This window comes from Patagioenas fasciata, chromosome W, assembly GCF_037038585.1.
Source record: "Patagioenas fasciata isolate bPatFas1 chromosome W, bPatFas1.hap1, whole genome shotgun sequence".
NCBI classification, from domain to species: Eukaryota; Metazoa; Chordata; class Aves; order Columbiformes; family Columbidae; genus Patagioenas; species Patagioenas fasciata.
Window position 1 is genome coordinate 47,405,397 of NC_092559.1, and position 16,905 is coordinate 47,422,301.

General features: G+C 35.9%; 1 protein-coding gene across 4 annotated transcripts in view; it reads right to left on the reverse strand.

Moving 5' to 3' along the window:
* Positions 1-2,592: 2,592 nt before the first annotated feature.
* LOC136114505 (nipped-B-like protein) overlaps positions 2,593-16,905 on the reverse strand; it is a 176,542-nt gene continuing 162,229 nt past the window's right edge. For 2 of the 4 annotated variants that reach the window (XM_065859870.2, XM_065859869.2), the window contains 9 exons: positions 13,481-13,654; positions 12,743-12,933; positions 11,858-11,965; positions 10,418-10,618; positions 9,889-10,035; positions 7,039-7,334; positions 6,543-6,717; positions 5,736-5,921; positions 2,593-5,121 (listed from right to left, as the gene is read on the reverse strand). In XM_065859870.2, coding sequence (XP_065715942.1) covers positions 4,756-5,121; positions 5,736-5,921; positions 6,543-6,717; positions 7,039-7,334; positions 9,889-10,035; positions 10,418-10,618; positions 11,858-11,965; positions 12,743-12,933; positions 13,481-13,654 — 1,844 coding nt within the window. In that variant the 3' untranslated portion in view covers positions 2,593-4,755. Of the gene's footprint in view, positions 5,122-5,694; positions 5,922-6,542; positions 6,718-7,038; positions 7,335-9,888; positions 10,036-10,417; positions 10,619-11,857; positions 11,966-12,742; positions 12,934-13,480; positions 13,655-16,905 lie in introns of all 4 variants that reach the window. The other 2 variants (XM_071801605.1, XM_071801604.1) reach the window with 2 other exon arrangements.

Consider the following 16,905-nt stretch of genomic DNA (forward strand, 5'->3'; position numbering starts at 1 on the left):
ATAACTACAGCTTCCAAAAGACAGAGGCTACATTACAAACACAGAAGTAGTATCCTGTTTAATAGTAAATACCCTGGGGAGGTGAAGGTGGAAATGAGCTAAATCACCATTTAGGAACCTTTTAGGAACTAGAATACTTGTTTTCAAAACAAAAATATGAGCCTTTCAACACAGCTTCACTAAGTACAGTTATGAAGAAAAGCTCTTTTGAAGTCAAAACAAAAAAAAAAAAAAGAAATATTCACTGAAATACTGAGAAATACTTGCCACTGTGTCACAAACTGTAACTGGGACAGTCAGTTATTTGGTAATGTGCTTTCACAACTCCAGTGTTGTAGACTCCCTTGCCTGGACAGATGATTGCTAAAAGGCATGCCACACACTTGCATAACCACTACACTGGTTGCCAGAGCTATTGCTGTTCCTCACAGGATAAACTCACCCCTCCCACCCCCTCACTTCCCCCCAAATCAATCCTCAGCTTAAGGATTTTTTTAAGAATATGTTTGGAAGAGACATTTGATGCAGTAGCTGCAAGTAGTGTATTCAGTTGGATGTATGCCAATGAAAATTATTCCTTCCTAATACAGAGAAGTCCAAAATTAGGTGGGAAACTGCATTTGAATCATGTAGAAACTAGAAACTATGTAGTTTTGTCTGATGGGTTGAACATAGACTGGCAAGACTTCTCTCAGAATAATTAAAAAAAATGGATTCCCTAGACGCCTTATAGGTGCCCCAGGCATAATTTGAGCCTTGTGAGCACAATAAGAAAAGAATCAAAAAAGTGTATGTGCATTCTAGGATAAAAACTTGCAAGTTTCATTTTGGAAGGGTCCAAATTGAACTCTTACAACATTTATTTAAAATAATGAAATATGAAAATACTATGAATTTATTTGTTATAACAATAACACTTTAATATTTAGTCAAGGAACCAAGAAATCTAAAAACTTACTACTGAAATTAAGAACTCACCCATTACAACTCAGTACTTTAATGATGACAAATTCTCTGAGGGATATAGAAACACTTGTATGATTATGGTGTGGCTCTTCAGTGAGTGGAAGCAAACAAGCACCTTAGGTTCTCGCTATTTCTAGCACGAGACTTAGGAGTGTCAGGCACATAACAAAAGCATTAGGCATTTGAATTCAACTCCATTAATATCTGTCTGAGGCTCAGAGTTAAAATGTGTTATCTTTATAGTAAGGATCAATGGAACTGATCCATTCATTACCCTGGAACATTATTAACACCTGTATATAGGCAGAACTTCCTGCTGTTTAACTAGCATCAGATGATTCAGATTTGATTATATATATTTTTTTTATCAGCCATAAATATATTTAAAAGAACTATTTCAGTTCTATAAGGTATTTCATGTCAGAGCTAATGTTTAGCACAATTCAACTATTTTGCAACAACAATATTCTCACTGATGACACCACAACAGCAAAACAAAGGCTAAATATTGACTTAAAATTTAAATATCTTTTTAATGGCCACACCTCACTAAAATACTTATGGCTGAATATTGCCCATGCCTACCTTTATACATGTTAGTGTCATTAATATAAGCAATAGAGAACTTCAAAAAATACAAAAGGGTATTACTGAATCATTTAAAAAACACTTATTTGTAATTAAAGTTTTGTCAAAAATGATTGTGATCTTTTATAGCTGCAGATAATGAAAATACTCAAGAATTCTTCTGCAATTTTACAGTACTGAACTGGAAGATTAAAAATAATAATTTAATTCATATTTATTTAGATTGTGGAAGCATCCATGTTTTCTTAAAGAGTACAATATGGTTAGAGTTAATTCTAAAAGCTTGACAATATTCTTTTGTTAGGTAAGCTACTGCAACAAGTTTCCATGTACAGAACTTGTATTCAAAGGGAGAAAGCAAAAAGAATAAAAAAATTCAATAATCATTACAGTCATGTATGTAAAAATCTATAGCCATACAGTGAAAAAATACAAAGCTATGTCAACACAAAGGAGTAAAATTCTGTTACTGTACCAATTACTGCACTGCAGCACTTTTTTTTAATGTTAAAAAAACTCCTTATCTCAGTACGTGCTGTTGCCAATAACGTGGTTAACGTTGGTAAACCACAACTGCTACTCAAAGGCTGAGCACTGCACAACTTATAGTTGCAGCCTCAGGTTTTCTATTTCATATCTCTGAAAATCACCAGCCCATGTTATATACAGGTAACAGGAATTTGTTTCCCCAAAATGAACTCTGCTACCTTTTTCTTTCACAGCAAGTAATCTGAATGTTTGTGATAGGCAAAATAAAGCTAGATATTATTCTGGGTAGTACAGAAGGGGAAAATTAAACTCTTAACTAGTGAAAATCTTATTCAATTTATTCAACAATCTAGAATTAAGTTTTGAAGTCTATTCTATATTATAGCAAACAGATCCCATCAAGGATCATGTATGCCCTTTGGCATATTACGCAATATAGTAATGATCCAAAACTTTAGACTTCAGGTTTCTATTGTGTAATTATAATTTATTTCTGATAACTTTATTCTAATAAATACCTAACAAATTGAAATAAAACCCCTCTTTTTTATTAATAAAGCCACATGACCAGGAAACAATTTGTTTATGAACAAGGAAACGTTTGTATTACCTGTTAAAAAAAGATTATTTAAAATAAATAGCATTAGAAATGGCTAACAGACTAGTGACAACTTCATTTTAGACTGCATCTGTATGAAATTCCTGTTTTTATCAATCAGGAGTTTCCTTGTGAAGTATTTTCAACTCTTTCTACTAGTAACATGTGACATGTCATACAACCCCTCTATTCTCAAAGTATGAAATTCCCACTATAAAAGATGTTCCTGGCCCTAAAAAATAGTGTTTTGTCATTTAATACAAAGATGTCCTGCTTCCAGAGCTTTAGGGGTGACTTCTGCTTTTTCTACTTCTCCCTACTTTAACAATACCTATCTTAGTACAAGATGTGACTTTGTAGTGTGAAGAAAACACCATGAAAAGTGAAAACAAAAAGTGAGAAAATATTTCTGTTTAGAAAAATTCCAGGGATGAAACAGCAAAAAGGCATTTCCCATGGGAACAATTACTAACTAGATTATGAGGAGTTATTAATCAATTCAGTTTAATGGTTTTTCTGTACATTAGAGTATTTTGGAATACTGTTAATATTCCTCACAAATTGAATAACGCATTAGAATTCTGCAATCTAGTTTCATAAAAACAGCCTTGTACCGTAAATTAAATTCGTAAAAGAAAATAAGCATAAGAGAAATATTTACTTATTGAGGAATACCTGTTTTAGATAAACAGATTTGAAAACAAAGCAGGGTTTACTATTCCCCTAAAAAGTTTAGTTGTTTTAGATTTTTTCTGTTTGCAAATCTGCTGCTTTTGTTACTCTCTAGAAAGGCAAACTGCTTATGAAAGGCTTGTGGCAATGTAGCCAAAACAAATGCTTCTTAAAGCTTTCAATAGCATTTTTTCAATTTACAAAATGTGAAAACATCTTTCAATTAGTAAAAAAAATAGGCTAATATACAAACATATTTTTAAATTCATTTGTGAGAGAATGTAATGTAATTAGCTAGATTCATACCCATTCACTCCTCAGATACCTGTAGCTATCTCCTTTTGACACAAACCTCTCTATATTAACCCATAGAAATGCATTCATGGCCAGTTAGCCCAAGCAGAATAGTCATTCAGCTTTCCCCAAATTTAAACTATCATAAATTACCATTTGGACAGCATTAGAAAGAAATTGAAGCATACAAGGAATAAACTATAGTTTCTTTTTATATCAAAACGTACTCTTGAAAATGTGTTTGGCACAGTGCTAAATCATATAGTTAATACTAAATATTGCAGGATACAATAAAACCCTGGAGTTAACTTGTGTTTACATCCTTTAAGGGATAAAAATAAAAAGATACCAATTATTCAGAAGTCAGCCTATACAAACTGTATAAAGAATATTTTCTGTCTTGTTTTGAAAACCACTAATACAGTAAATTTTACATAAAAGACTGCAAAATAATATAAATGGATTTAAACAGATCTTTACAATAAGAAATTCAAATGGAAACGGACAAGTAACAAAGAGAAGTAAAAAAATTTATTGCAGTATTTGTTCCACCAGATTTGCTGGGGATCCCTTTTCTTGTATTATTTCAGGGTGACCTAATACATCAAAATATACATTTACAAAAACTCCTCCTGCAGATAGGTCATAGATACTGCATGCTTTTTTTTCTTTTTTTATTTATTCTTTTTTAATTTTTTTTCTCCTCTTCAACAGAATAAATTATATATCCAGTAGATTCTGTCATTTTACAGCCTGGAAAAACAATGCTTTCCTGGAAATTGGGCTAAGCTAAAGAAAGCCATCCGCTGCTAGGTTAAACTCCAAAAACACTTTATTAAGAACATTAACAGACTAATTTCCAACATTCACTTGTTTGTGTTTTTTTTAAACAGAAAGTTTTTTCAAGATATAAACAATTTTTTGTTAAACTATAGTACAGTGGGAGTAAAAATGAACTGAGAAGTTTCTGCTGCACAACAGCGAAGGAAGCTCCCACATAAACGTTTACCATACATTTCCTTCTTTTCCTGTGTCCCAGGTTCCATTCTTACTCTTCATTTAATTGATTTTTTTTTTGACAGAAAGTTGATATTTCAAGTGTTTCTGTTATTTCAATTCCTGTAAATTTGGCTGCATGTACAAATTCATTAGCTGGAAGTTCCATCCTTGGCAGCATACAGCAATCGTAAAGTCTGAACAACTTTATTAGTCAGCTTATTAGCACTTGTTAGAGCAATTTTTTTGTAAATAATGTCTGACTCTTTAATAGTGTCTACCCAAGGCACCAGTTTGCGGCCATCACGGCGCTTAGCCTCAGTCCAGGAGCCACTGTAGGAGCCTGCCATCCACTGAACACTGAAGCCATTGCTGGTTTTCTGTACTACTCTTGCAATTTGTGGTCGGTCTTTGTACTTTGGACAGCAAATAGCGATGACATCCATGACATCAACACTTTCATTCATCTGTGCTGCCAACTCCGTAGAGTCTGAATTTCGTTTTGACCTTCTCAATGACTAAAACATTGGGGGGGAAAAAAGACCAAGTGTTACACAAAAGAACTTTAGTGAAATTATTGCTTTTATTGCTTTTAATCCCTTGACGCCGGGAGTTGGGATTTCCCAGCACACATTCCATTGCCGGCAATGAGACGCACCGCGACCGCCAGCGCCAAGGGGTTAACATATCATTGTAAAACCACATACTCTTAATTTGTACCCGTGTCTTTATCTCTTATTGATATATAAAATTATATATACACACGAATCATAAAGCTACATAAAAACTTGGCAACAATAAAAAGGATAACACACAGTACATTCCAAAGGAAAATTAATAAATTTTTATATGGGATAAATCTCATTTTCTATTTTTTTGTTTGTTTTGGTTTTTTTTTTGTGTTTTTTGTTGTTGTTGTTGTTTGTGTTTATTTTTTTATTGTCTTTTCTGTTAAACTTTCTACAAAAGTTGTATAAATGGTTAAGTAGAGAATCTCTATCTACAAAATGCTTTCTTTCATGTGGATTACATTACTCGGTGTACATTTAATATAATAGACTAACATTTATAAGCACATAAAGTAATTTTACGTAATACGCTGCGAAATACGTTGACTCCTCCTCCGCCTCACCCCTGAAGTGCTTCCTCCTCTATCCTCCCCATCACTTTCATCATCCTCTGTCTCAGCTGCATTGTTTTTAGGGCTGCCTCCTCCAAGCAGTGAGGTAATTGCTTTGTTCCGAGCACTTGTGCTAGCTGAAACCTCTCCATCTTCTTCCTCTTCATCAGGATCCAAATGTTCCATAAGGAGCTTGAACTATTTAAAAAAAAAAACAACCCAGATCAGTCCACATTCTAACTTTAAAAATATACATTTATATCACACTACAGTAAATAAAAAATGAAAAGATAAACAGGGTAAAACAAATGGCAGACAACTTCAAACTTCAACAGCTTGTGTTTTGTTCTACAAACTTTTAACTTTCATTTTCTAGTAGGTATGTAAAAGCTTTCTTCCTGTGTTTCCAAAACTGCAAGTTTTCTCTAGTTAATATTTCAAAGAATTGGGGGGGTGGAAGGTAAATACACTAGATCTAGTCTCTGTTCCTATGATGGAAACAGTCAGGGATAAAGTGAACAAGTTATATGATAGAGGAATACAAGATGGATATCAGAAATGGAAAAATACTCTGTAAAGATGAATATCCTTTAGTTTAAATTAATTTTTATTGTGTTTAAATTTATTAGCAGACTTTGAAAGACAATCCTGCTAAACATCCTGAAAGAAAATGGTGAGTTACCAGTATATCGCATAAGATTACCAGGAACTTAACATTTTGAAATGTTCATCCAACACATCAGCATCTACTTTCAAGTACTATACTGTGTTACCTAGTTTGAAAGGATTTCAGATTTTTTGCAAAGCAACTTTACTTACATCTAAGTACTGTTTTACTATACTCCTCTTCACTTCTTCAGTAATCTTGGAATTAGCCATATCACTCTGCAGAAAATCCAGAGTTTGTTTTGGATGGAAATGAACGCCCATCTTCCTATTTATCGCTTTATCATAAACTTTTGCAGATTCGGATGGAGAATATTTCTGAATTTTACTGTTTAAAGAAAACAAAAGAGTTTTTAAGGAAAGTCCAAAGCAATTTCAAGGAAAAGCTTTTAAAATATTCAATATAAGTTGTTATATTTTAATAGTTCCATATACAATAGACGTCCTGGTGAGAAATTAAATCATTGCTTTTTCTAATCCAAAGTTTCATTACATTCAACCTATTACATTTATGTTTTTTCTCTTATACAAATCTATTGTTTAAACAATTATTAACGATCAACTTGGAAAAAAAAACCAACCTTCCAATCTTAATCCTTACAAAGAACTCACTAGATAACAAGATGACTTATTATCTAAATATCCTTACCTATCAGAGAATCCACAGAGGTTCTTTAAATGCTGTTTCAGCATCAAAAGTAATAATATGCCTTGGGACACATTTGCAAATTCAATTAAAGGAGCTGAATTTTCTGGTAAACACTTCATCACAGCATTTACATCATTTTCTTCATCAGAATCTGAATCAGAGTCTACCCGTTTCCGTAACCTCCGAGGCTTAGAAGCTTCCTCCTCACTTTCGCTCTCACTGACACTGTTACTGTCACTCTCAGTCTCCTCATCTGATGAAGGCTTGCTTTCTTTTTTTTTGTCTTTCACCATAGACTGCAAGACAGAAAAGTTAACACACATTCCAAAATTAGGATAAGTAGCATCATGCATATTTCTAAAAAAATCTTTCAAAAATAATTTCTGTCTTAAATTAGGAAGAATTCCCTGAAAATATCATATCATAACTTGATATCCAAAGATTAAAATTATCGATGGCAAAAAGTTGCTGAAGGCCCCTGAAAAATTGATCCAAAGTCCACATTTTTTTCAAGGTGGTTACAGAAGGAACTGAAGCAATAAGTACTCCACTGGCATGTTACTCTTAAAAAGACTGCTCAAGTTTGTTAGTGGAGACAGTAAAATGCAGTAGAAGGCCAAATACAATAAATCAAGAAGAAAATTCCATTTTTGTTTCACCCGAATATAATTTTCGCATGGTACACAGATTTCCATATGTATGTACTTTGGTACACACTAATCCAATCTGGTTGCCTCTGTTAAAATTCCATGACACTAATTACACTGCTGACCAGAAAACCCCCCAAGTCATCATATACAGTATTACTAATAATTAGTTCTATTATATTACCTGTAGAGTTACAGAATTTCACACTTGCATTATTACTGCACATACTATGATTTTTCACAAAACAGAACTTAAGAAGTCCCAAGTAGGATCTCATCCTCTATGTGCTGGTGCTACACACTGGTCCCCTATCTAAATAATACACTGTCTCTTTCTAGCAGATTAAAAATCGATTTTGGTAGGGTGAGAATTCAAAGCAGTGTACTTTTCTAGGCATCAACTCTGACTTGTACTTACTAGTCAGATTGGAAATTCTAGAAATGGGTTTACTTCCTGACAGTTTGGACCTTTTACTGTTAAAGTTCTCCAGGAAATGAAGACAGTGAAATATTTAAGAAACAGGCCTTTTTCTTACAGGACTGTGTATTGCAATAACAACTATACAAAGCACGACTTCCCTTTGGTGAAGCCATGTTGACTGCCCCTAATGACCCTCTTATCCCTAATATGCCTTGAGATGGCACCAAGAATAAGTCGTTCCATCAGTTTCCCAGGGATGGAGGTGAGGCTGACTGGTCTATAGTTACCCGGGTCCTCCTTCTTGCCCTTTTTGAAGACTGGAGGGACATTTGCTTTCCTCCAGTCCTCAGGCACCTCTTCTGTTTCCCAAGACTTGGCAAAGATGATGGAGGGCGGTCCGGCAATGACATCAGCCAGCTCCCTCAGCACCCGCGGGTGCATCCCATCCAGACCCATGGATTTATTGATATCCAGATTGCCTAACTGCTCCCTAACCCAGTCCTCATCAACCGAGGCAAACTCCTCCATTGTCCTGACTTCCTCTGGGGCCTCAGCGGTACGGGGCTCCTCAGGACAGCTTCCGGCAGAGTAGACAAAGAAGGTGTTCAGTAACTCTGCCTCCTCTGTATCTTCTGTCACCAGGGCACCCACCTCGTTCATCAGTGGGCCTACATTGCCTCTGGTGGTAGTTTTATCTGCCACGTATTTGAAAAAGCTCTTCCTGTTGTCCTTGACCCCTCTCGCCAGGTGTAATTCTAAGGAGGTCTTAGTTTTTCTAGTTGCCTCCCCACACCCTCTGACAACAGCCTTATATTCTCCCCAAGTGGCCAGCCCCTCCTTCCATGATCTATAAACTCTCCTCTTCCACTTGAGCTTGCCCAGCAGCTCCCTGTTTAACCACACAGGTCTCCTGGCTCCCTTCCTTGACTTCCTACATGTTGGGATGCTCTGATCTTGTGCCTGGTAGAAACAGTCCCTGAACACTGACCAACTATCTTGGGCCCCTTTACCTTCAAGCAGCCTTGCCTATGGGATTTTCCTTCGCAATTGCCTGAAAAGGCCAAAGTTTGCCTTGCTGAAATCCAGGGTTGCAATTCTGTTTGCTATCCTGTTCCTGCCACATGAGATCCTGAACTCCACCATCTCATGGTCGCTGCAACCAAGGCAGCCCTCAACCTTTACTGCTTCAACCAGACCCTCCTTGTTAGTGAGGATGAGGTCCAGCAATGCACCTCTTCTAGTTGGCTCCTCCACCCTTTGCATCAGAAAGTTATCATCAAGGCACTGGAGGAACCTCCTGGATTGTGGCTGGCCAGCCGAGTAGTCCTTTAAATTCTCCCAGGTGACACACATGCAACTGCCATCAGCTACTTGACAACAAAAGAAACAGCAAACTGGATTTTATTATTAAAATTATACTAACACGATAAACCAATATTTCATGATGATTCCTGGTTCATGTACTTCCCAGATGCATGCAATTAATATTCATTCCAATTAATACAGCAGTATTATGGAATCATATAGATTTATTATTAAAAACTCAAAAGTTGTCATTCTTTTTTAATAACATAAGCAGCAATGCAAGGCAAGATTTTAACTAGTGTCTACCAGATGTAGGCCAGAACAGAAAGGGTTGGTTGTTTTTTAACTACTGGTTACAAAGTAATGCTACTGGTCCATATCATAATAATGATACTGTATTCACTGAAGAATTGACCACATTATAGAGAAGTATATATTTCCATCATAGTAAATATATTAAAATATAACTGCACATACCTCTTTAAATGACTGTAGTAGGTTGCTACCAGAAACTGATAGCGTAATGTCAATATGATGCATTATAAACAGTGGCTCTTCCTGTGTTTGATAAGGAAAACAGGCTAGATTGTCTGCTATGTACAAGAGCATATTCACCTCTGTTTTCTGGAAGTTAAAAAAAAAGTACATATAAATATACATACAAATATCTTAGATTTATACACTTATCCTCTGTTCCTAACAGTCTAGAACAAAAACATGACCACAAATTTTATTCTACTTACCTCCTAAACAACATGCATGTATACAAATTCTATTCATACCTGAAGATACACTATTTCTGATCAATCCAAACTGAGTACAGAAAGGTACAAAATGATGCATTCTATTATATAGGTAAATATCTTATATTACAAAGCAAAACAAAGTACCTTAGGGAAATTAAGTTATCAATAATTATGTCATAAAAGTACATTGTAAAAGGAGAATTTAAGCTTGTGATGTTATATTTTATTTTCTTTTTAAGTGAAGAAAATGTGATGCTTACTGCAGTATCATCAAAGAGGTTGAGTAAAGAAATTAGAAATGCTCGTCTGTGTTGACGGTTCCCTCGGATCATGGAGTATAGGTGTGAACACAATGCACTGGATGATTCATCATGTCTAAAACCTCTTACAGGATCCTTTGGGCATGTACTGATTGCCTGTTGTACCTGATAAGACATCTTCATACCAGCCACTGCTTTCATCTGAAATGGAAAAGTATTTATTTTTATTTAAACCATTGCTTTCAAGCAGTAAAACTGAAAGAAGAAAATTAAACAAAAGCCTGTTAACGGAAAGTGCTAGTTCATTTATTCACTTATTTCTTTTTAAGCAGATGTTCATCTGGAGTTTAACTTTTAAACATGCACTGAGGTGCACTACTATCTTTTAAGTTGGCAAACAGATTAAAAAAGAATTTGTAGCAGAGATCAAAATGTCTTGTGAACTGCTTTCACCGTAAATTCTGTTAGAAACATACAGCTAATCTGTTTACCTGTTGCAGCCAGGTATTCCAATTTAAACAATTTTCAAGAATACTAAAATGTTTTCATACATGAACAGAATATTTTACCAAATGTGTATGCGTGATGCCACCTGTAGTGAAACCAACAACTGAGTCCATATTAGTACAACAGGACTGACAAACAGAAAATTAGGGTGTTTTTTTTGCATATATTCTGCAATTTCCAGCTGATTTTACTTACAACAAGCCTCCTCCTCTAGTTTCAGAACAAACAATCCCTAGCTAGGCTGCATATCCAACTCTCCTCATACCATCTTTGCTTCTGTTCAGCGTAGTTGTCTCTTCATCTATACATTGCCTTAAATCCCAGCTGTCTACATAGCAAGTTTCATCTGCTAGCCTTCACCTACTGGATTAGGTATAGGTTTGGATGCCATACACAGAGCAATGCTCCAATTTCAGTAGAATACAATCAGATATGGGAAGTCCCACAATGTAGTACACACACTGAACCAAGACTGGGGCCTTCTGAAATAAGGAGAGGGTTCTGCAGCTCAATTTCAGATCTTAAGCAGAACTAACGGGACTATGCCACAACTCCACAAGTTCTCAGATTTTGCTTTCAGCAAGATCCCTCAGTTCTTAACACCTTCCTATGCTCCTTCTGCTTAGATTACAATTTATAAAGCCTTGATGCCTTAATGTTCTAATACATACACACTAAGGACCTCTACTTTTACAAGGTGTTCTCTTCCCTAGTCTACTGATACGGGAAAATCATTGCTAAACATTATGAATCAGCTGTCCTTGTCAAATAAATGCTCTATTTCCTTACTATTCAGTAAGGAAAACACTTCTCTGAATTATGAATTAAAGGAATTTTTAGACTGGAAGAGATGCTTCAAATTATTATCTTCAAGTGTTAAGTCACCAAAGAATGTAACAGTATTTTGTAAAATGATAAATTAGAATTACTTACATGAATGAACCCAGCATATTTTTTGTCTATTTCCACCAACTGCTGATCAGCTTTGTTTCGCATAGAGGGCTCTGGATCTGTGCCCATAGCAATTAAGTATGGCACACACTTGAAAAACAAATGAAATGATTATTCAGAGTCATTGCACCTCCTCTTTCTCACTCTTTGTTTTTCTATTGCACTGTTGTTCTTGCTTTATTCTGACTACTGCAGAAACTAGAATAGGAAGCTCTATGCAACTTACTACCTGACTACCCTTTGCAAGGAGATAGTACAAAATACACAAGAGACCAGCATTATAAATGATATAAGTTGTGTGAAGTTTCAGGTAGTATTTCTGTTTCTCTCAAATTCTAATGCAAATTTACACTACAAAAAAAATGCCATTTTAAGAAAAACACCACTTATGACTGAACATGCTGCAGTATAAACAAAGAATTAAAAAAATATTATGTAAGCAAAGAATAATGGAGATGATAACTGAAGTTCTGACATTGACTCTGGAATTCCATACTGTTTGGAGGACATGGGGATCGAGGTGGAGGCAAGCTGACAGTTTTCAGGATAAAGAATCAAATAAAGAAAACAGCTTGGCATACACCTGAAATTTATAAGTGTAACAGAAATATGCTCCAATGTACATTTGTAAGTGCTCTTTAGGCACTGGCTGGGCTTTCACATCTTGATCCAAAGACAAGAAAATACAGCATTTGGATCTCACTGGCTAAACAACATAAAACAGATTTCAAAATATGCTTTCTGTAAAGGCCCCTTGCTACAATAAGAAATTACTGTAGCATAGCTGGAAGAGAAAAAACTAGAAATGTATTTAGCAAGTGTGAAAACCTGAATAACAAAAACACCCATCATAAAAGCCTAACATACCTGAACAGGATGGATGAGACCCTGGTTTAACGTCAGTGCAATGACATTTAGAGCAAAGTGGCGTACACTGGACTGGGTATGAAAGAAAGCCTCAAGGACCTGTTTGAGATATAGCTGCATGATGGAACTACTCATCCCTGAGGAAATATCCCCCATTTCTTTCAGGTCTTCCTGCTTTGCAACTTTTTTCCCTGCAAAAAGGACAAAAGTAATAGCACACTCATCACAGTATAATCATTTACTTTGCCATTACTTGATGCATACTGATATTTAAGCTTTACACTACATACACATTTCAGTTGTCTTAGAATGGGTTTATGATCTCATGAAACACAGAATAGTCTGATGGCAAATATACTTCAAAAAACTAGACAGACACAACTTTAAAGTCTTGTTCCTCAATAAAGGTTTTAATTTAAAACACTTCTTATTTTGTATTTCTTATTTTATATATGCAAATTGACCTTAGAGAAGATTTTGATAATAAGTATTACTACCATCATTACAGCAATTATGCATTCTGGATTTCTTTCAGGATTCATACGTCTTCAAAGTAAATAATAAGCTACACTTCTCAATATAGCTATGCACATAATTTTTGAAAATTATTCTAAGATACTTGGTGTACAACATTATCAATAAGATAACAATCAGTTATACAGTTCATGTATATAGTAACTGTATGCCACAAAGTTAGGTTTTGCATGCTTCATTAGCACAAAAGTACTCAACACTTACAATCTCTGTCTGCCTGCTGCATACGTGTATCCTCCTCCTGCAAGTAGGTCTGGAGGTTTTTTAACACTTGGATTTTTAAGTTTACGGAACAGTTCTTATCTGAAAGAATGCTGTTGTACAGAGTCTTCACTTCCTGTTCGAACATTAAACTTGGGTGTTGTATAAATGCAAATCCTAAGGGTGGAAGAGGAAATATTTCACATTATTATCTAGAAACTGTATTTCTGCTTTTTAAGTCTTTCTTCAAAACAGAGGTATGAAATTTATCTCCTTCCAACAGCATAGCTTTTTCTAGTACAAACAGTAATGCTTTTTCATATGGACACCATTCTAAGTTTATAAGGAGTTCTATTAGCCATGACAATTCTATTAGCCATGACTCTGATAGATAAAGATGGAGTGCCAATCCAGGGCAGTTGCACTAAGGAGAGTTAAACAGGTTTGGAAGCATGTCCAGTGTTCTGGTTTTCATCTGAATAACTAGGAGGTCTCCCAAGAACAAGGAAGGAACATTGCTAAAAATTACCCATTGTTTTTCTAATATATTTGGAGAAAAATATACTGCTGAACTGTGATTCATATGGAGGCAGAGCAAATGTAGAAAAATTGATAAATATCACAAGTATTTAAAGAATAAAATCTTAAAAGAAATAAACATAGTGAACACAGTAAAATAAAATTTATACCTCTCACTGTCATTATTTATACACCTATTAAGGTCTTCTTTTGAAAACTATCTGAAGCATTCCCAAGACTAGATATGTTGGAAGATACAATAGAACTGCTTTTAGCTGCAGCCTTAGCCTTGACAAAGAAGTGGTTATTCTTAGTCACAGAAGCCTTTATTTCATAAAAACTTTGATCTAAATTAGTGACAGTATATACCATTTTAGATCCCGTATGTAGATTTAGAAGTGCTGCCAGTGAACTCTTACAGACTATCATAAAAAAAAACAGTAATGAGAACATAACTTCCCAATTTAAACTATGTTTAACTACTTGATTCATTTTTTAAGACTGTGAGAAAAGTAGACATTAAGTGTATTTTTCACAATGACAGGAAACTAAGATTAAAAATTAACTCGTCAAAAACATATAAACATAAAAGAAGAATGAGGGGAAAAAATGAAAGCAAATAAAATTATGCAAAAGCAATGTATAAAAGTGGCTATAACAAAGGGAAGATAGAGTCAGTTTTTTTAAACTGTCTCTGTGCACACAGAAAAGACAGTGTAGGTAAAGGCTAAGTCTAGGGCAAGACCTCAGTATGTTTAAGATCTCATTTCAGTCTCAAAACAGGAAGAAGAGAGAAAGCAGGGGAGATGGAGGGGAAAGAGGTGAAAGTAAAAAGAATGATGCTCTTCTTTGGAGTATGTAGTATAATTGCCCACTCTATACATATTAATGTTTATAACTTGACCACCTCTGAGAAAGTCCAACCCATTTCTTAAGGTAAATTTCAAAAATGAATAGCGCATGTATGCGTAACAATCCATAACTATTTATTTCCTTCATTCACTTACTTAAAAGACTCTAAAACCACCAGTATTCTCATGGAAATTCTTATTTTTCCATCCCCTGTAAGCAGGGAAGAAATCTTACTTGGCATAAGAATTTGTCATAGGAGATGAAAAAAGGCATCTGTTGTTTCCTTGAAGGACTGACTTCACATCTCAGGGCTGCCCTCACACCACTTCTCTTCATACCTTTGTTTTTACTCTGTTAAGAGTAAGCACTGAACTTGGTTAAGACATTACCTGTTAGATACTTACAGGTTTAGTTCAATTTACTAACAAAATTTTGTATCCTCAATCTGCCTTGCAAGTGCACATATAGAAGAGAAGCATAACCATAATCATTAAGCATATGGTTAAGCTTAATCCCTCAACTGCAGTGATACATTCCAAAGCAAATGCTAAAACTGCTGAGTGTCTTTACTGAAAGGACACACTAATAATTACTGATTGGAAAGCCTTCACTGTAGATAAATGTTGAATTAGCTTGTTAGTAATTTTTACCTTGCTGCTGCACACAAATGTTGAATGGATTTGATGACTTGGCTCAATTACCAGCCTGTAAGGTAGAACTTTGCGCTGCCTACCACATCTCTGTACATCCAGCAGCTACCCTCAAAATGGAACCAGTACTTAGATGAGATTAATATATCACTGAAAACAGTTGTCTGAGGTTTAATTAAAATAAAGACTGACATGCTTATGGGCAGAGAAAAAAAAATCTGAAGAATGCCTACTGATAAGCCACCTCTGTTTTCTCCTCTTCCCCTAAACTGATCACAGTTCAGTCTGTAATTCAGAAATATTTTTGACAATTGCAACATTCTCAGCATCTACGAGTAAAGCAATCATGTCTATGGTTAGGAAGACAGCCCCTATCCTATGTGTAATATTCTGCAGAGGACAATTAAATTAAAATGGACTACAGTAAGTGTTGTGCATCTTGATACAATGCCTAGAAAAACCTCCAGCTAGTCCAGAACACTAGAGTATTGCTCCTGCAACAAAGGCAACTCTAAAGCCATTAATCCCACTCAGCTGTCTGAAATGGTTTCCTCAAAGAATATCAAATCAAGATTCAGTCTCAGTCCTTATCCTCAGAGTCCTCCCTAGCCAGAACTGAAACAGGATATCTGAAAAGCCACCAAACAGCAGCATAAGGAGGCAAATTCTTGACCACAGTTAAACCACACAATGCAAGCTCACATGCATGGGAGACAACTTTCTTTAGATTAAGCCACAGTGACAGAGAATGAGGGAAAGGCTGAGGTACTAAATGCCTTCTTCACCTCAGTCTTTAATAGTCAGAACACTTGTGCTCCAGGTACCCAGCCCCCTGAGTCAGAATACAGGGATGGGGAGCAGAATGAAGCCCCAATAATCCCAGGGGAAATGGTTAGCAACCTGCTACACCACTTGGACACCCACACGTCTGTGGGGTCAGATGGGATACACCCAAGGGTGCTGAGGGAGCTGGCAGAGGTGATCACTGAGCCACTTTCCATTATCTACCAGCAATCTTGGTTAACTGGGGAGGTCCCAGTTGAATAGAAGTTGGATAACATGACGCCCATCTACAAGAAGGGCCGGAAGGATGATCCGGGGAACTACAGGCCCTACAGGCCTGTCAGTCTAACCTCGGTGCTGGGCAAGGTCATGGAGCAGATGATCTTGAGTAACATCACATGGCACTTACAAGAGAACCATATGATCAGGTCCAGTCAATATGGGTTTATGAAAGGCAGGCCCTGTTTGACCTGCCTGATCTCCTTCTATGACAAGGTGATCCACCTAGTAGATGAGGGAAAGGCTGTGGATGTTGTGTACTTAGACACCGTATCCCACGGCATTCTCCTGGAGAAGCTGGCAGCTCATGGCCTGGATGGGTGTACTCTGCGATGGATAAAGAAC